This window comes from Coenobita brevimanus, chromosome 40 (assembly GCF_032717465.1).
Source record: "Coenobita brevimanus isolate Jiangsu-jjx chromosome 40, ASM3271746v2, whole genome shotgun sequence".
Taxonomy (NCBI): domain Eukaryota; kingdom Metazoa; phylum Arthropoda; class Malacostraca; order Decapoda; family Coenobitidae; genus Coenobita; species Coenobita brevimanus.
In genome coordinates, this window is record NC_136993.1 from 15,139,193 (window position 1) to 15,157,124 (window position 17,932).

The 17,932-nt window shown below is 41.3% G+C and overlaps 1 protein-coding gene across 1 annotated transcript in view; it reads left to right on the top strand.

Moving 5' to 3' along the window:
• Positions 1–14,148: 14,148 nt before the first annotated feature.
• The window catches only part of LOC145396964 (glutamate receptor ionotropic, delta-2-like), a 55,291-nt gene continuing 51,507 nt past the window's right edge, over positions 14,149–17,932 (top strand). Inside the window, exons 1-3 of the mRNA XM_080270196.1 lie at positions 14,149–14,335; positions 15,081–15,190; positions 17,284–17,442. Of these exons, the coding sequence (XP_080126322.1) occupies positions 14,149–14,335; positions 15,081–15,190; positions 17,284–17,442 (456 nt within the window). The remainder of the gene's footprint in view (positions 14,336–15,080; positions 15,191–17,283; positions 17,443–17,932) is intronic.

Genomic DNA, 17,932 nt, shown 5'->3' on the forward strand with positions numbered 1-17,932 from the left:
AGAAATGAGATGAACCCTGTACTGTTTGTGGGAACGGAGCCAGAGCCAGAGCCAGAGACTTCAGACTTGACAAACCCAGAATTGGACCTACCCCAACCGTCCGGTAACCTACCTAACAGCATGATCATGGAATCTCTATGTGATTACCTATCAAGTTTGACCAACATACAAAAGGATGACCTAGAATTGTTATTGAAGTCTTATCCTGAAGTTACTGCTGATTTACCAGGGTTTTGTGGTCTCTTAAAACATGACATACGGTTGGTTAGCGATGCTACTAGTCCAATTAAACAGCCAGCATATCGTCTTAATCCTTTAAAAATGAAAGTAATGAAAAAGGAAGTTGAATTCTTAACTGCTAATCACCTTGCAGAACCAAGTTTTTTCTCCTTGGGCTTCCCCATGCCTTTTAGTTCCAAAACCCGATGGAAGCCACAGGTTCTGTACAGACTATCGTAAAGTCAATAAGGTCACTGTCTCTGACTCTTATCCCCTACCACTCATAGAGGACTTAATAGATTGCATAGGAAACTCCGAATTTATTAGCACAATAGATCTCCAAAAAGGCTATTACCAGATAGGTATGACAGACAGAGCTAAACTAATATCTGCTTTCATAACCCCATTTGGGTTATATCAGTACACTGTAATGCCATTTGGGTTATCTAATGCTCGGCCCATTCAGAGGATCATCAACTTCATCACACAGGATTTGGTTGGGACTTCAGCTTATCTGGATGACCTTGTGGTGATGGCTGACCAGTGGGACAGAACACCTGACACGTCTCCATGCCCTCTTCAACAAACTAAAAGAAGTAGGATTTACCATCAACTTAGCTAAATCTACTTTTGGAGACTCTACAGTAACATATCTTGGACATGTTGTGGGACAGGGGCAAGTTCTACCGAAGGAGGCCAATGTGGAAGCAGTTCTAGCGTTCCCAACTCCAACCACCAGAAAGGAAGTCATGAGGTTTTTGGGGATGGCCGGTTTCTATCGTCGTTTTTTTAAGAACTTATCCAGTGTTGCAGCTCCACAGACAGATCTCACCGCACATAGAACCCCCATCAAGTGGACCTCTGCCTGCGAGACTGCCTTTCAACGTCTGAAAACTTTTCTTGCCAGCAGACCTGTCCTCAGAACTCCTGACCACTCGCAACCTTTCCATCTTCATATCGATGCTAGTGGAGTTGGGGTTGGTGCTGTTTTGCTGCAAACCAACCCAGTGAGTGGTGTTCTCCATCCTATTGCCTACTATTCGTCGAAGCTGAAAGGACATCAACGGGGCTACTCCACAATTGAGAAAGAGGCTCTAGCTCGTGCTAGCAATCAAGAAGTTCGAGTGCTATCTTCGCCACCATCCTCATCCTACTACTGTCTTTACGGACCACAATCCTCTTGTATTTCTCCAGACTATGAAGAATTCCAATCAACGGATTCTACGATGGGCCCTGCTTGTTCAGCCATTTAATCTTAAAGTTCAGCATATAAGGGGTGTTGACAACATTCTCGCGGATACCCTGTCGAGACATCCCATCGAGGCTACAGAGTAATCTACCTCCTTCGTGCTTCCACTGCGTAGGTCTTTGTGGGGGAGGTGTTACGGCTATAATTATTACTCCTCCGCCTCATCCCTCGTGAACTCCCATCTTTTGACTGAAGTCAAGCACTCGTCTACCTCACGCTACCAGCGCTCCATCTGTTGACTGGATTTGATACTACTAGTTTCCCAACATGTCACCTGACTTTCCCTCCCTTTTTCTGTGTGAAGCGAGGTTGCCTGATTATCTGGTTTCCGCGCAAGTTCAGTTCACACTCATCCTCTGCCCTGGGAATATCTTAGTGAACCACTCCTGACCTTTACCTGGAAGCCTGTGTTATAGGGAACCCATCTTCAACGCCTTCTTTTGCTGTAAACCATGAGTATCAGTTTTCTCCTTGCATTAGTTCATTAATCTTCTGATGGTGAATGGCTTTAGGTATTTATATTGTTTTTTTCTTAGGTTTAGTTAGGTTTAGGGTTGTAATTATTGTATGTTTAGTTTAAATTAAATGAATAATCAACCAAATCATTATCAATCTACCCTGTAGTTTGTCTAGTTGCATAGTGTTCATGATCCTTCTCTTTTCTTATTGCTTTCCATGGGTCTTCATAGGGTAGATACAGTTAAATACTCCCCATGGATCGTAATAATAATTATATCAGTTCTCCTTCGCGTAACTATTACTCTCATCAGTTGTCGCAAATTCTGACTACTACTGCAAAAAACACAGCTTCAATGAACCACACTGAAAGTTAATGTAAAGATCAAACTACTAAATATTTTCACCATTCATCAACACTTATCATGCTTGCCATTTATCAGAAATGTATATTTTCAGCCTTATGGCTGCAATATCAATAAACCCTTCATTATTATTATTATTATTATTATTATTATTATTATTACACACACACACACACACACACACACACACACACACACACACACACACACACACACACACACACACACACACACACACACACACACACACACACACACACACACACACACACACACACACATTAAAGTATACGAACGCATCCCCATTCACTCATTTCAAGCGATGGCTAGTGTGCCTGACAAACAGGTCAATGAATGCAACAGTTGGAGGTGAGAAGGAAAAGGGAAGACATGATTAAGTCATATAAATGCATCTCAGGGAGAGATAAAATAGACATTTATAAATGAGTATATAACCTATGGAGAAGCATCAGCAAGAGGACACTGCAAAGAACTACATAAAAAGAGAGGTGATAAAGACGTAAGGAAATTTAGTTTTCCAAATGGGGCAATTGATCTGTGGAATGCACTACCAAATGAAACAGTGTGTGTGCCAAAACCATGAATATATTTAACAATATGTATGATAAAAATGGTTTAATACACGAGGCAGTACGAGCTTGACTCATTCCTGTAAAGATACAATTAGGTAAGTACAGTTAGGTAAGGTAAGAACATATACATACTCACACAAACTCATCCTATGACAGCTTCACATACAAACATGTTAACCCCCATCCCTCGTCCGCACACCTCCATAGTTTCTTTCACTTACGCTATTCTCTCTTCAGCCTTCCCTCTTTTTCCCTGTCATTCTCAACCACTTCTCTCTCTCTCTCTCTCTCTCTCTCTCTCCGACAAAAACTACATCGCCTCGTCCTGATAAAGGCAGGCAATAACTATGAAAGTTGGAAAGAGTACTGTGCCTGATCGAGTGATGATGGAATGGTTTTGACAGCGTCAAATGAAGTGAACTTGTCAGGTAGCTTAATAACGAGCCAGGCTCAATTGTTCCATAAAGAACAAATCAGAACTTGAGTATGATTAACTGAAGGATACTGGGTCAAAGGTGTAATGTTGAATTATTGTACGTGACATCCGTTGGTCCCTATACGATTATAATGTGTGACCTATGCGACCTCGGTTAGTCCCGCAAAACGGTTCGTCAGGCAACGCCCTGAAACCAAGGTTGTAAGAAAATCGGTGTTGTACCTGAATTCTTCTTCTTCTTATTATTATTATTATTATTATTTACTACTACTACTACTACTACTGCTTCTACTTCTACTCCCACTACAACAACAACAAATACTGCTACTACTACTACTACCACTTATATTATTATTATTATTATTATTATTATTATTATTTACTACTACTACTACTACTACTACTACTACTACTACTACTACTACTGCTTCTACTTCTACTCCTACTACTACAACAACAACAAATACTGCCACTACTACTACTACTTTTATTATTATTATTATTATTATTATTATTATTATTGACTGTATTCTCAAAATTGTTCTCACACGATTTCAGCGCTATCTGACATTAGCTTTCTCTCTGTCGTTAGGTCTGTCTACCTGTATCCCACCACTTAAGTGAACATACAAACGCTGACAGTGGAAAGGTACACACACACACACACACACACACACACACACACACACACACACACACACACACACACACACACACACACACACACACACACACACACACACACACACACACACACACACACACACACACACACACACACACACACACACACACACACACACACACACACACACACACACACACACACACACACACACACACACACACACACACACACACAGTTCTGGGTAGTCGTTAGCCTCCTACCAACTAACTCAGTGCTAACCCTACTCAAGTCACTAAGCCCCTTACATTAATGATATTTACTTCCCACACCCGCCTCTCTCTCTCTCTCTCTCTCTCTCTCTCTCAAAAATGTGTGCGGACATATATATATATTTATACACAAACACACACACATATTTGCTAAAAAAAAATTCCCAGTATTCCTTGCCTTTTTCCCCTTTCCCTCCTTCGTCCCGCAGGCAGGCCTAAATGTACTGTATATAAAGGGAAAGGGTTCTGACAGAGAACCCGAAACAGGGAGAAACCCGAAACAGGGAGAAACATTTCCATAAAAAATAATGGCCCTCACCTCTAAATGGTGCTTTGATTGACCAAGTCACACTGGTTGCGATACTCGCCCACAAAGTAAACTTATTATTCCATCAGACTACCTGCTGTTTCTAATTACCTTTATCCCCTTTCTAACACCTGGTTCATTCAGGTCTTTTCTTCAGACTAATAAATAACAAGCAGTTGGTTTATTCATGTATTTTCTTCGGGCTAATAAATACCATGCAATTGGTTCATTCAGGTATTCTCTTCAGGCTAATAAAGACTGAGAGTATACTTTCATTGACAGATTTACTGCACCTTAAGAGTTCACAGGATTACATTGCTGCCAGCCTGTTTTCTACCAATCACTTAACCCGCCGCATTTCAGCTGACTTGGGACCTTCATGCCACGCCGGTGCCAACCGATTTTCGATCTTTTTTTTTTGTGCTAGATAGGTTAGAAGTAATGAGAAAACATGGAGAACAACCATAAAAGTACTCACAGAAGCCATTTATGTTGATTTTGAGGTCGATTCTCCCTAAACAGGCTGTCGAAAACTTCGGAGTAACGCCAGTAGACTTCATTGCCTTCCTCTGCCACAGAGCTAAAGGGGGCAGAAGCTCTGCATTTACTTCATCAGAAACTTTGCTGTTCGAGCCAAGGACACTCTTATTGGGAATATAGGTGATATAGGAAGTGTCCTCAAGCATAGTTATGTACGTTGGCGCGTTATGACAAGCGAGTGAGTGAGTTGGATTGCCCATATAATGTTTGTTAGAGTTTCTGAGATATAAAGTCTGTGCCCACATGTATTATACTGTTCTTGCACACCCAACGCACTACTGTTCTCTTTCCTCGCATGGCAAGATATTCGCACCATGTCATTTCACTTACTATATTTTCTCACACACACAACGCACTACCATTCTCTTTTCTCACACGGAAAGATATTCATGCGTTTCACTTAGTATATTTTGTCATGCGCACGTACACACACACACACACACACACACACACACACACACACACAAACACACACACACACACACACACACACACACACACACACACACACACACACAATCACACACACAAACATACATACGTAACTGATTTTACTTCACTTACACATATAATATCACTAAAACTAATTTCTTATCATGTAACACTTACTTATGAGATAATTATCATTACATATGATTATTTACAATTATATATTTTTCACTTCTCTCTCTCTCTCTCTCATATTGTTTTGAGAGCACCACAGTCATCCACCTTGCAATATTTCACAAGGCTTTGAAAAATATATATTCTGTCAAAGGCAATTAAAATGGAAAACCTAACTGAGGAAGGCAGTGTGTGTGTGTGTGTGTGTGTGTGTGTGTGTGTGTGTGTGTGTGTGTGTGTGTGTGTGTGTATGGAAACATACAGTATACTTGTGTGTGGTAAGGAATGGGGAATCGCTTGCACCATCATAAGGCACCTCCAAGAAAGAGTCAACTCTGTGCTGGGCTAGGCCGCAATGTGCCATGATCCTCACTCAGTGTCAGACTGACGTGTCATGCACATGCTCCCACACAAGACCAGGTGTGCAGTGATAACCCATACCTGGCGGGTGAGGCCTAGAGAGGCAGAGGATTATCCTCACCGATTTTTTGGTGAGTAATTAGAATTGTCAAATTTTGGCAAATATATCAAACTACCAGCGTACATGTACATCGATAGCACTGTCCGTGCATATAGGGGCCGACATACATGTACGTCAATGGCACGTGGCAGGTTAATATAAATAAAATTTAAGTAGACTGTTTAATTTACCCATCACATCTGGGTAACATGTATACATGACAACCCAGGGACATCCAGGTGACACTCACATGACATAGTGTTTTGCGGCATTTTCTGAATATTCCGCAGGTTATTTTCACCACAAGAAGCCACTGGCAACCCTCCTGCATGCATCTGAGTCGCACTCCAGTTACTTGCCTACCTCCATAATGGACAGACCTATGCAAAAAGTTTTCCCAATGTCAGAATCCTTTATTGAGTGCTTGCAGCTGCTGACTTGAACATCACTGAAGTGCAAAGGCCAGAAAAGAAAAGGCCTTAGTGACAGTGCGACAGGGAGAGAACTCGAGGTGACATTATCACCAATTGTATGTGGAAAAAGTGACTCTTCCTCTGAGGAAAGCGACCGCAATATTAAGTGTTGCTATTTACGTGTCGAATGAGGAGGGTGGTTCATGTGAGTCCTGCACTGTGTGCTCATCATTTCCCCTGTATGTTCATCTGCAATTTCCGATGATGGGAATGGTTCAGAGGGTATTGACGATCCTGGAGAGAAGGATAATGGACAGATGAGGAGATGGAAGAGGAGGTAGGGAGTGGAGAAAGGGAGGGGATGAAGGAAGGAGGAGGAAGCACGGTGTGGTGTCTCACACCACCGCTGTGTCTATTTATGTGAAGAATGGAGGCACAAAGTTTGTTTCATGATGAAATCAGTGCTTTATTTTTTATTGAATGTTTTCGTGTGTGTATGTTTCTTATGAGGGAAAGGTACAAATCACTGGAAAAAAGTTCTGTTATAATGGAAAATACAGTGGCGTGGAGAAAGGGAGGAGGTGGAGGAGGGAAGGAGGAGGAAATGTGGTGAGGCAAGCCTCACATCATGGTTCTGTCTATTTATGTGAATGCTGGAAACAGAAAGTTGGTTTCATGATGAAATCAGTGCCTTATTTTTTATTGAAAGTTTTCGTGTATGTATATTTATTATGATGAAAAAGAACAAATCATAGGAGAAAATTCTGTTAGAGTGGAAAATATTTTCGAGTATTGACAGTACATGAAAAACTATTTTATTTTTTATTATGGACAGCACATGAAAAACTATTTTGTTCACAACATCTCCGAGTGTGTGGGTGTGTAAGATGGTGGTGTGGATGTGGTGAGGCAAGCAGGTAGGCTACCTGAGCCAGCCTGCCTCAAGGTCGTTGCTATGGTTACCTGACTCGCAGCAGCAATCACACACCAGTTTTGGAAAATATAGACAGAAATATTGTTTGTGGTGGATTGCGGTCTTAAGGAAGTGTTATTATTGTGGAGGGCTAGTCTACGCCTTGGCTGTGTCACTGCAACTCTGCCATGCACATGGACACGAGCAAAACCACACAAAAAATTGTCCCCTTTTCCAATTCACTCTCTCTGACTCCAAAAACTTCACAGACCATTGGAGGCAATCAGCTTGAAGTCGAAGGATTGATGAATATCATGACACCTAGTTTTTTTTATTTTCTTTAAGTATTAGCTGAGACATGAAGGTTAAAAAATAGACAATTTTCTCAGAAATGACTGGTTGGCAGGAATATATGCCGGATGCGATAGGTTAAACCTATGTGACAAACACCTTATTTTAGAAGCATCGCTACAAAACTATAAAATATCTAAATTTTATATCGAAATTTTCGGAGTGATAAACCTATTCCTCTCAGTGTAATATAAAGACTGTCCAAGCTGGATGAGGAAAATGATAAATTATTGTGCGACGAAATGAAATCGTCCATAGAAATCAAAGATGACATTATTTGGCAGGATTATAGTAATCCACATATTAACTGGAAAAATTCGTGCTCACAGAACTAACTCATAGACGATGCATTTTTAAGTCAGGCAGCGAATACACCGACGTGTGGTTATATTATGTTCAAACTTGCCCAAGGACAGATAGTGGCTTACGGTACTAAACTTTTTTGATGGTGAAAGCTTTAATAATAGCGATCATAATACCATTTGACTTGTAATTTGGATAAACTGTAAGACCAGCACAAACTGCCTCTTGGTTCCTTATCTTTAAAAATAATGTTTCAGTAATATGAGAAATTAATTTGCCAGCACCAACTGGATTGAGTTACTACAGATGGATAAAGTCGGAGACATGAGGAGATTATTCATCAGGATGATGTTAAAGAATATTGAAGAAATCATCGGTTTTAAGAGAAGAGCATAGAAAAAATGAACTTAGAGGAAATCCTGATGACGGTAACGAATAATTTAAATTACAGCAGCAAAGCACTAAAATTATTGGGAAAACTAAACGAGAATAGGAGACGAAAATTTCTCATGAATGAACGACAAACCATAAAATATCTTTTTCACTATGTGAGGAGTAAGAAAAAATTAAACGATAGCATAGGTCCTCCACTAAACTAGGAATGCAATTTCGTCCATGATAACCAAACGACAACAATAATACTGAACTGCTCCTTTCAACATGTTTTCGCAATAGAAAATAGCATCACCATTTCCATCGTTTTACTGGTTTTTCAGGGCCAGAAGATGAAAAGTTACCAATCAAGGATGTGACAGGACAAAGAGTGTTTAATTATTTTCAGAAAAATGACTTAAACAAATGAACTGGCCCACAACAGGTATCTCCTGCATACTGTGTGAATGTTACAGACTGTTAGCCTTTCCTACAACTAAAATATTCACTAAATCATTAAGGTGAATGTACAGCACCGTACCTAATCAGTGGAAGCTCGCTAACATATCATCAATCTTTACAAGGCGTATTATAACACGCACCATAAATTACCACTCAGTCCCGTTATCAGTACTATGGAAATTTTGGGGAAAAGATGCAAGATAAAAAGACTCTATTCCTTAAAAAGCATAATCTTATAACAGATAAAAGTTTTAAATCTCGCAAGAACAGATCACGCCTTAGAAATCTGCTTATTTATTTTTATATATTTTTTTATTTTTTAACTATTTACAAACACTGGGACCCCCAAATACCGTCCCATGTCATCTCTCTAGATTTCCAGAAAGCATCTGATGAGGATTTTTATCTAAGATACTTAAAAAATAAAATAAAATCCCATGGCCTCTGTAACAAATGCTGTTCAAGGATTGGTGATTGGTTAACGAATCGCCAGCAGCATGAAGTAATAAATGATGAATCATCAGACTGGCTAGATGTAACAGATTCCTCAAGGGTCAGCTCCAGGACCAGTTCTTTTCACTGTTTATAATAATGATCTAGACGATGGACTTCTTTCTAGATCATCGAAATCTGCAGAGGAGATGAAGTCTGGAAGCAAGTAATTGAGAAAACAGACTGTAGATCTTTACGAAAGGATCTGGATAGATCAATAAACTCGAGTAAAAAAGTGGCAATGAAATTTAATGTACATAAATGTAAGGTAACGCACTTTGAGGACAGAAACATTAAATACGAAAACCACATGTTCGATATCCCCCTGAAGGAAATAAAGGACGGTAAGGATTGAAGGGTTATTATCAATGAGTACTTCAAACTCTCTAAACAGTATATAGATGCCAGTATATAGACAAACAAAATGCTCAGCTTCAGTGATTAGTACTTTCGTCATTTAACCCATCACGTCCTGAGGTTTTCTGCACCTCCGTCATCCCCCAATCCCGAGGTATATTCGAAAAAAAAAAATTTTGGCTAAAACCTCCGCTTTTGGTGAGAAACATCGAAAATTCTAGAGAAATCGCTCACCTGAGGTTTAAAATAGTCGATCCAGGTAGGAGTTCCTCCTTGCCTGACTGGGTTTTCTAACATGCTGGCACCAAAGAAAACGATTTCTATGGGAGGGTAACTATTTCACACAACTCATAAATAGTATTTATTTATTTATTTACTTGGTACGAATTTATATGTAGTATGAGAGTATATTGGTTTTCAAGCAGTAATATAGGCATTATAAGCATTGTTTCACTCACTAACTTATCACCATACCTAACCTTTTTTTGCCACATTACCTGATCATTATTTCTGACTGTTTCTTCTTCTAATGCTATGTAAACTTTGTCCTCCACATTGTCATCGATTGGGGAATCACTCTGGCCCTGAATATCTTTATTGGCCAGGTCACTGGTAACAGGTGAATTGCCAAGACGATGGCGTGAGGGGGGGAGGGGGGAGGTTATGTGATGTAAGGCATTGTCCCTGCTTGGCATCTTGTAGAGGAATAGAGGAAGGTGTCCCGTGTATACGTACGAAAAATCACGAGCGAAAATTGAAAATTGTGCAAATTAGGGACCTTGCAATTGCACGACGTACCAGTATGTCGCCGGGACCGGCAAATGCAAAATGTTGCAACGTACCCATACGTCGACAGGACGGGGCGGGTTAACGACTGATGTAATTTATATTCTTTCAATCGTAAGACCATATCCAGAATACTATGTGCAGAAATGGTCTCTGGATCTTATTATGGACGAAGACAGACTGGGAAGAGTACAACTCAAAGCCACAAATTCCATTGCTGCGAAATTTACCTTATGATGAGCAATTAACCCATTATGGCGGGTGACGGCAGCATATTTTTGGAAAAATAAAGTATCGAGAAATAAATCTAAACATGCATAAATCGATGAAAATTATGAACAGCAAAGATAAGAGATATTACTTACGTGATAATACGTCTCTGCTGGCTGTAGGAGGAGGAGGGTGGAACGAGGGAGGAGCACGGGTAGGCAGCTTATCACCAGGCGCACCTGGGACAGGGATAGCAGACTCTTCATTCATTTTCTTTTTCTTCACACTGAACATTAAATATATCATTTATGCATTCTTTACACTGTTCAGTGTCTTCAAAATCTTATGTTTTCTATTTTACTTGAACACTTCTAACAATAAAACTTACGTATATTCTATTTTACTTGGGCTATTATAACACTACAACTTACGTGGTGTATTCTATATTACTTGTTTCAAGGTTTGGGTGGGTAGAGGGCAGGACAGTAGGTGACAAGGATGTCTTACTACCCAATTCCACCAATAAATTAGGACAGAAAATGGTCGGACGTTACGTAACAACGCCCGCCTCCTCACGCACGAATGTTACGGACATAGCCGGCCTGTTATGTATTAAATACTCTGAATATGGTTTATCTTAAACAGTGACAACTCTGAGTAGATCTAATACAAGTATTTACAATTCTTACATCTGACGATGTTAGATATGCTTTTTTTTTTTTTTTTTTTTTTCGAAATACAGAATGATATGACTAGAAATAATGAAATGAAACTCAAAATCAAGTGGTGCAATACTAGCATAAGAAAAAAATTACTCTCATATTTGCTTATTGGAACAGGTCACCAACAACAATAATTGGTAAAAACTCTATTGGTATGCTTACAGTTCGACTAGACAAACACTTTGAGACTATATGCTGTAACTAATTATACCGTTTATTTCCAGGTTGAAGTGTATGCTGATGACTGTAGGACATTTGCTGAACAATGAGAACATTCATCGATAGTGTGTGCTCTTTCTTTACAGATCTGCAGAATATATTTGACTTATTGCATAGTCGTTTCTCTCCTGCCCCCCGTCCCCCTCTAAAGTTTCCGTGTTTGTTTTTTGTGGTAAACACGGTAGTTTTTTTTTTTTTCCAATATTTTTAACTGGGTGATGTGGTGAGTGGGAGAAAGCTTTTCTCTCTTCTGTCCTTTCCTCTTTCACGTTCGTTAGATCTTAGCAGAATGGGCCTTTTCTCCAACAGAAAACTTAGTCATGGGCCAATAGGCCTCTTTTTATCAATACTTCCTATATGTACACCTATGCACTAATCTGGAAACTGTAGGAACCCGTACTTTGACTATATACGGTTATGGCTTATCATGCAGTTGGTCCACTTCACCACCCATCAAATCCACTGGCAAGGACGACAGCCAAGTATAGGTACCTGAAAATCTAATGTTGAGCTACAGAGATTTATTTTTCCTTAGCAAGGTTCTAGCTTCTACTATAAAATCAGGCCACTATAACCTGGTCCACAGCTTAAGTATGAAGGCAAGGAGATTTATATATATATGACCGACGAGGGAGAAGTCTGAGCTCTACCTCCTTGTCCTCGATCATTTTAAGAGATGTCCATCTGAGAGTCGACCAGACATCTCCTCAGGCATCCCAGAAGATAACTTCTTATGCTCCATAGAGTTACCTCTGAATTTGTGGTGTTGGAGATGGACATATTTTATGGAGGTATAGATTTAGCCGAGTGGCTCCAGTATTCAGATACTAAAATGTTTCTTAATTTCCTCCCTCAGTTGATTGTAGGAGAAAGGGAGCTTCAGCATACAGTTCACTGGGTTCACGTTTCACATGAACCAGGTGATACAACAACAGCAACAACAACAACAACAATAATTGTTCATCAAAAGGCCCATCAAGATGCCCAGCAAGTGTAGATAGACACCACCTCACTCGAAATCAGTCACAGGGAATATATACTGCCTGAAGCAGTACTGAATTCCTGTTATTAACTCTCCCCAGCACCACCCTGTCTCCCTGAATTATTAGGGTGGTCCTTATTTTCGAAGTTGTAGATTTTTTACTTGATACCCCGCACTTTTCTTCCTCTTAGTACAAAAACCCTACATGCTAAATTTCAGTCTTCTGTACCATTTATTGGTCCCCCCAAAGGGCTGGAAGCTTATGCTCTTTGCCATCTGGACTGAAAACGACACTGGCACACCTAGGTCCCCCATACAGTATTAGTATTAGCCCCTAGTTGAGGGGGGGGGGTGTCATGGGAGCCAGTCCTTCACTCACTGTTGCAAAGTTTGGGAGGTCACAGTAGCCTTTTGAGTGTACAGGAATCGCTGATGATGAGCTTCTATGACCTGGAACAGGAATTCCCTTTGCTCCTATTCCTTGATGATGATAGGGATGGAGTTCTGCATCAGTGCAACTCCTCACTCTGTGAAGTCGTTCATGACTTTCAGTGACTGGACGCATTGCTTTTCATTCCTGTAGTTATCTCGTTCCATCAACGTGGATGGGTCGACGTCCAGGAACCCATCGGTGCAGCCAAGGAAGGATGGAGGTGGTACGTGGTGTTCGTGATGAAATCAGAGAGGGTTTTTGCCCAAACGACAGACACATCTAGCTCCAGAGTCCTTCTCTTTTCAGGCTCATCATCCACCTTGTTCCCCAGAGTTGCATCCATGGCCCTCTTCGTTTCCAAGTTGAGGGACTCATCAAAGAATGCCAGGCCAACCAGCTCCTCAGAGAGGTGCCACAGATGATGACTGAAGGCCTTTGCAGCAATGAGTGAGATGTCTGATTCACTGTAGTCCAGGGTGTCTTAAAGGAACTTGACGACATTCCAAGGAGCAGACGTGGTGACTGGCACTGTGAACCAGTACAGCACATAGATCATGATTGCAAAGTTGATGAACCGTTTGAATATGGCGAGCTCTCGTGCAATGAGCTTAAACTGACTGTGGATGAGGTAAATTTTGACCTAGTAGATGATTTTGACCATCCAATGGGCAAGGTGGTAGGCACCAGCCTGTGAAGTGTGGAGGCCACAAGGAGGAACTCCACCGATGACGATCATCGTGAGCTTCAGCAACTCCCAGTAATCATCCCATCACTGTTGGGCAGTGAGTTGAAGACGAAAAAAGACAAAGATCTCATTGCAATTAAGAGGAAGGTTGGCGAGCAGCTCGAAGTTACATGCTGCAATGGAGGCCCATCCCTGCTTGAAACACTTGAAGAGAAGAATGTCAGGCTTTAATGTGACAATGCCAGTGCAGACTGTGAAGACTTTCTGGATGATTGCTGGAGTCTAGGTAGAGGAATTCCTTCTCTATCTTCTGCTACAAGAGAATGCAGGCCCCAGAGCAAATTCTGGTGTCGCTAGCAGTTGTGCCAAAGATCGTGCTTGTCACTGAATCCATCAGGTCCCATTTTTGCAGGGTAGCTAAGATTGCCTTCATCATGGAAGCTCCTGTTCCTGATCACAGCTTGGAGACATTCAGCAGCTTCACAATAACCTCTCCAGATACCAGGATGGGTAGATGTTCAAACTTTTCTTGGCCAGGTTCCCACGAGCAATTTACCATCCCAGTGAATGGTGAGGGGAACACCAGGCTTGAAGAATGAGAGCGGGGCTACCACCTGTTTGCCATGGGCCTTGATTTGCCCCTGACAGATACTTTGCCAAATCAAAGCCATTGTTGACGGATCTTTGCCATACGCAGATGCTGCAGCAACCAAGATGTGGACTGCGTTGCAGTTCCTGGTCATCGTGCATTAGACAGCTCCAGAATGATGACAGGTGCATGATATAAGGATTGTTGCTGTTTGGGTGAGAATGAGGTGTCTGTTGCGGATGGTCCAGCGCCAGGTTCTTTGTCCTCTTAGCCTTCTTCAGAGTCTTTCAGCTCAACTGAAGCGTCCACTGTTGCTCGCTGCTGCTACTGTCATAGTTCCCTAACTCGAGAAGCCTTCTCTCTCTCATGCTTCTGCGCTTTAGCATCGGAAAGCTTCCGGTCAGTACAGGACATGATGCTTAGGTGGCCTTCCTCCAGTTGAGCCTTCAAAAATCCTTTGTCCTCTACGTTCTTCACCATATTCATGGCATCCATGTGGACCAAATTGAAGAGGTTAATTAGCTTGCTTCCCATCTTCCACCTCTGTCTCCCTGTCCTTCCACTTGTCCATTGAGCAGTCAGCGTACAGATTTTCCTCATTCAGGATCTTGCACTTACTCTGATTCAATGGAATTATGGTGTGATACCAGAATCCAATGATCTCAGAGTCTACGATCATTGCAGCATCCCATGGGATCAGCTTTATCCTCCATGGAAGATGGAACAGCCGCAGGAGGACCTTACCATTAGATGGCAACTTACCGCCTGTGAATTGGGTGAGGGGCTGTCCAACCAAACAGATCTCATTCTTCTTCCTGGTTTCAGTCTCTTCATGGCATCTGTCGTGATCCTCCTCCTCCTTTCAGATTGATGTTAGCCAGCTGTAGCCACTGCAATCAAACCTCGTGATTGTCACCTCCAGGAAGGATTCCTCAGATGAAACACTATGTTATTTACCTTCATAACACACAAAACAACCATTCACTAAGGAATTCAAAGGAGGAATGAGGCATCACTGGTGTCCCAGCTCCAACCCCCCTCGCCTTACCCCCACTCACCCAGGCGCCACCGCATCTCCTCCCCCCCCTCCCCGTCACTCCCCCGCCCTTCCACCTGTGACCACGGCCTCTTGCGGATCAGTGAGAGGCTCCCACGAATATAGTCTCATTGACCTATACAGGGAGGAACCTCAGGGAAGCTGGGGCACCAAGATTCTTTGAGCAATGTACATAAAAATTTTACATGCAGTGTTTTTATATCAGTGGCACAATAGGCTACGAGGGGGTGGCCCGTGAATACTTCCCATATTTACTTTTGACTATATACATAAGGACCATATATATATATATATATATATATATATATATATATATATATATATATATATATATATATATAAAGAAGGTCCGGATGATTATGATGATATATCTATCTGTCTATATATATATATATATATATATATATATATATATATATATATATATATATACATAGAGAGAGAGAGAGAGAGAGAGAGAGAGAGAGATGTAGATGCAGATATAGATATATCTTTCTCATTCTATGCTACATTCCAGAGGTGAGCAGACATAAGTACTGTACTGCCTTGACCTGATAGGTCTAGACTAGATAGGTATAGTCATCCTAGAAGGGCCTACTAGCAGCAGTAAGACTAAAAGCACACCAGCCACTTGAGTTGTAAGCCAGTCAGATCCTGTGGTGCCAGAGCCTCAGTCAGAAGAGGCGGTGGCACTTACGGGATAGGGAAGAGGACGGCACATAGGAGGATGGTAAGGGTTCATCACCTCCTAACTTTTCCGAGACCCTCCTGAGCTAGAGCCCCAGCCAGAAAATATAGAGGCCTGTCGGGGTTGGACGAGGAGGGTGAAGATGAGGTTGCCCAGGTCGCTTCAACCCTCACCTCTCCTGAGCCTGTCCCTCTCAGAAAAGGTAGTGGTGGCATTTCGGGGGTGGAGACGTGCCTGCTTGTGAAGTGCTACGTTAAAGTGGTGTGTAGGATTGAGTATTTGATTGTTTCCTTCCAATCTAAACCATGTTTGGGAGACGCCAATGTCGTACACTTGACTGTACAGGTTGATGCTGAGGATACTGCCCCTCTCTCTCTCTCTCTCTCTCTCTCTCTCTCTCTCTATATATATATATATATATATATGTATATATATATATATATATACTCCGGTGTCACATGAACCATGGTATTAGTCTAAGGAAAGAGACTATGCTCAGTAGATAGAAAGGTATTGATAATGAAAGTGCTTACTACGATTTTGGTAGTAAGAATATTGGTATTATAGAGGTAGTAATAATAAACTAGTGATACCTGGATAACGGTAGGTGACATAAGGGAAAAAAAAAAGGAACAAAGTTGAGAGAGAGAAGTAGTAACGAGGGAGAGAAAATGATAAATGGTGGATGTATGGCAGTGCTCAAGACATCGGTGCAGTTTTTTACTTACATGGGCAGTTGAAGGCATGGCTTTACCCTACATTAGTGGACCTAAAAAATTATACACATTTTGAGTAGACGATTTCATCACGACAACCGATACGAGAATCTGAAGGGAATTTTGTTGACGGATTCTTAGTTTTGTATCCTTTACTTTCTTTTTTTTTAAATATCCTTCATATATGTAATAATAAATATATGGATTAAACCGACTATTTTATACTCAACTCGGTGGCTCAAGGCATGACCTATATGAACCAGAATAGTCGTAAGCTAAAGTGAATGGAAGTAAATGAACATAGATAAGCAGAATCGTCCAGGAAAGAACTTAAAACTGCCTGAATGAGTCAGAAATAACCTAAATGGAACTTTTTTCTTGTGTAAATTCATATATGTTTGTCCTCAGACTGAGAGCGAGGAAGAGGGTGAGTGGCGCGTGTACGTGAACCAGTTATACTCCGGGCGAAAAGTGGCATTTCTTTCAAAGTGGCGGCGTTCACACTTCACACGGACACCTCATCTCTTCCCTGATAAGATCTCAAACCTACAAGGTGCCACAATCGATGTAAGTATTAATAAGGACAGTAATGCTTTCTAACCCTGAGGGTCAACTCAAAGGCAATGATACTGAAATAAACCTTACTCTATTCAGACACTTCAGCTGATAGAGTACTATATGGGAACAGTTACACTACTCGGCTGATATCTACACTCTGAATACAAACCTGTGACTCGATGTCTTGGAGTATTTCCTACACTATATCATTAAACTAAGAGAGGGACATAGAGGAAGCTGGTGTCAATAGAGGAGTGCTGCACCACCTCTAGCCACTCTTCATATATATCCCAGTAGCCACACCTCTTTTTCCTACACTCTCCCATGTAACACCATTATAATATTTTTTCCAATAACCCTTTCCAGAGGGTGGTCACACGAGGTATTTCAACGGCTGCAGTATTCTGTAGGGGGGCGGACATCATCAGTTGCATTCAACTCTGCTTCCTTTTCCTCCTTGTAATTCATTTTATGTGCTCCAAACTGGATCGTAGCTGTG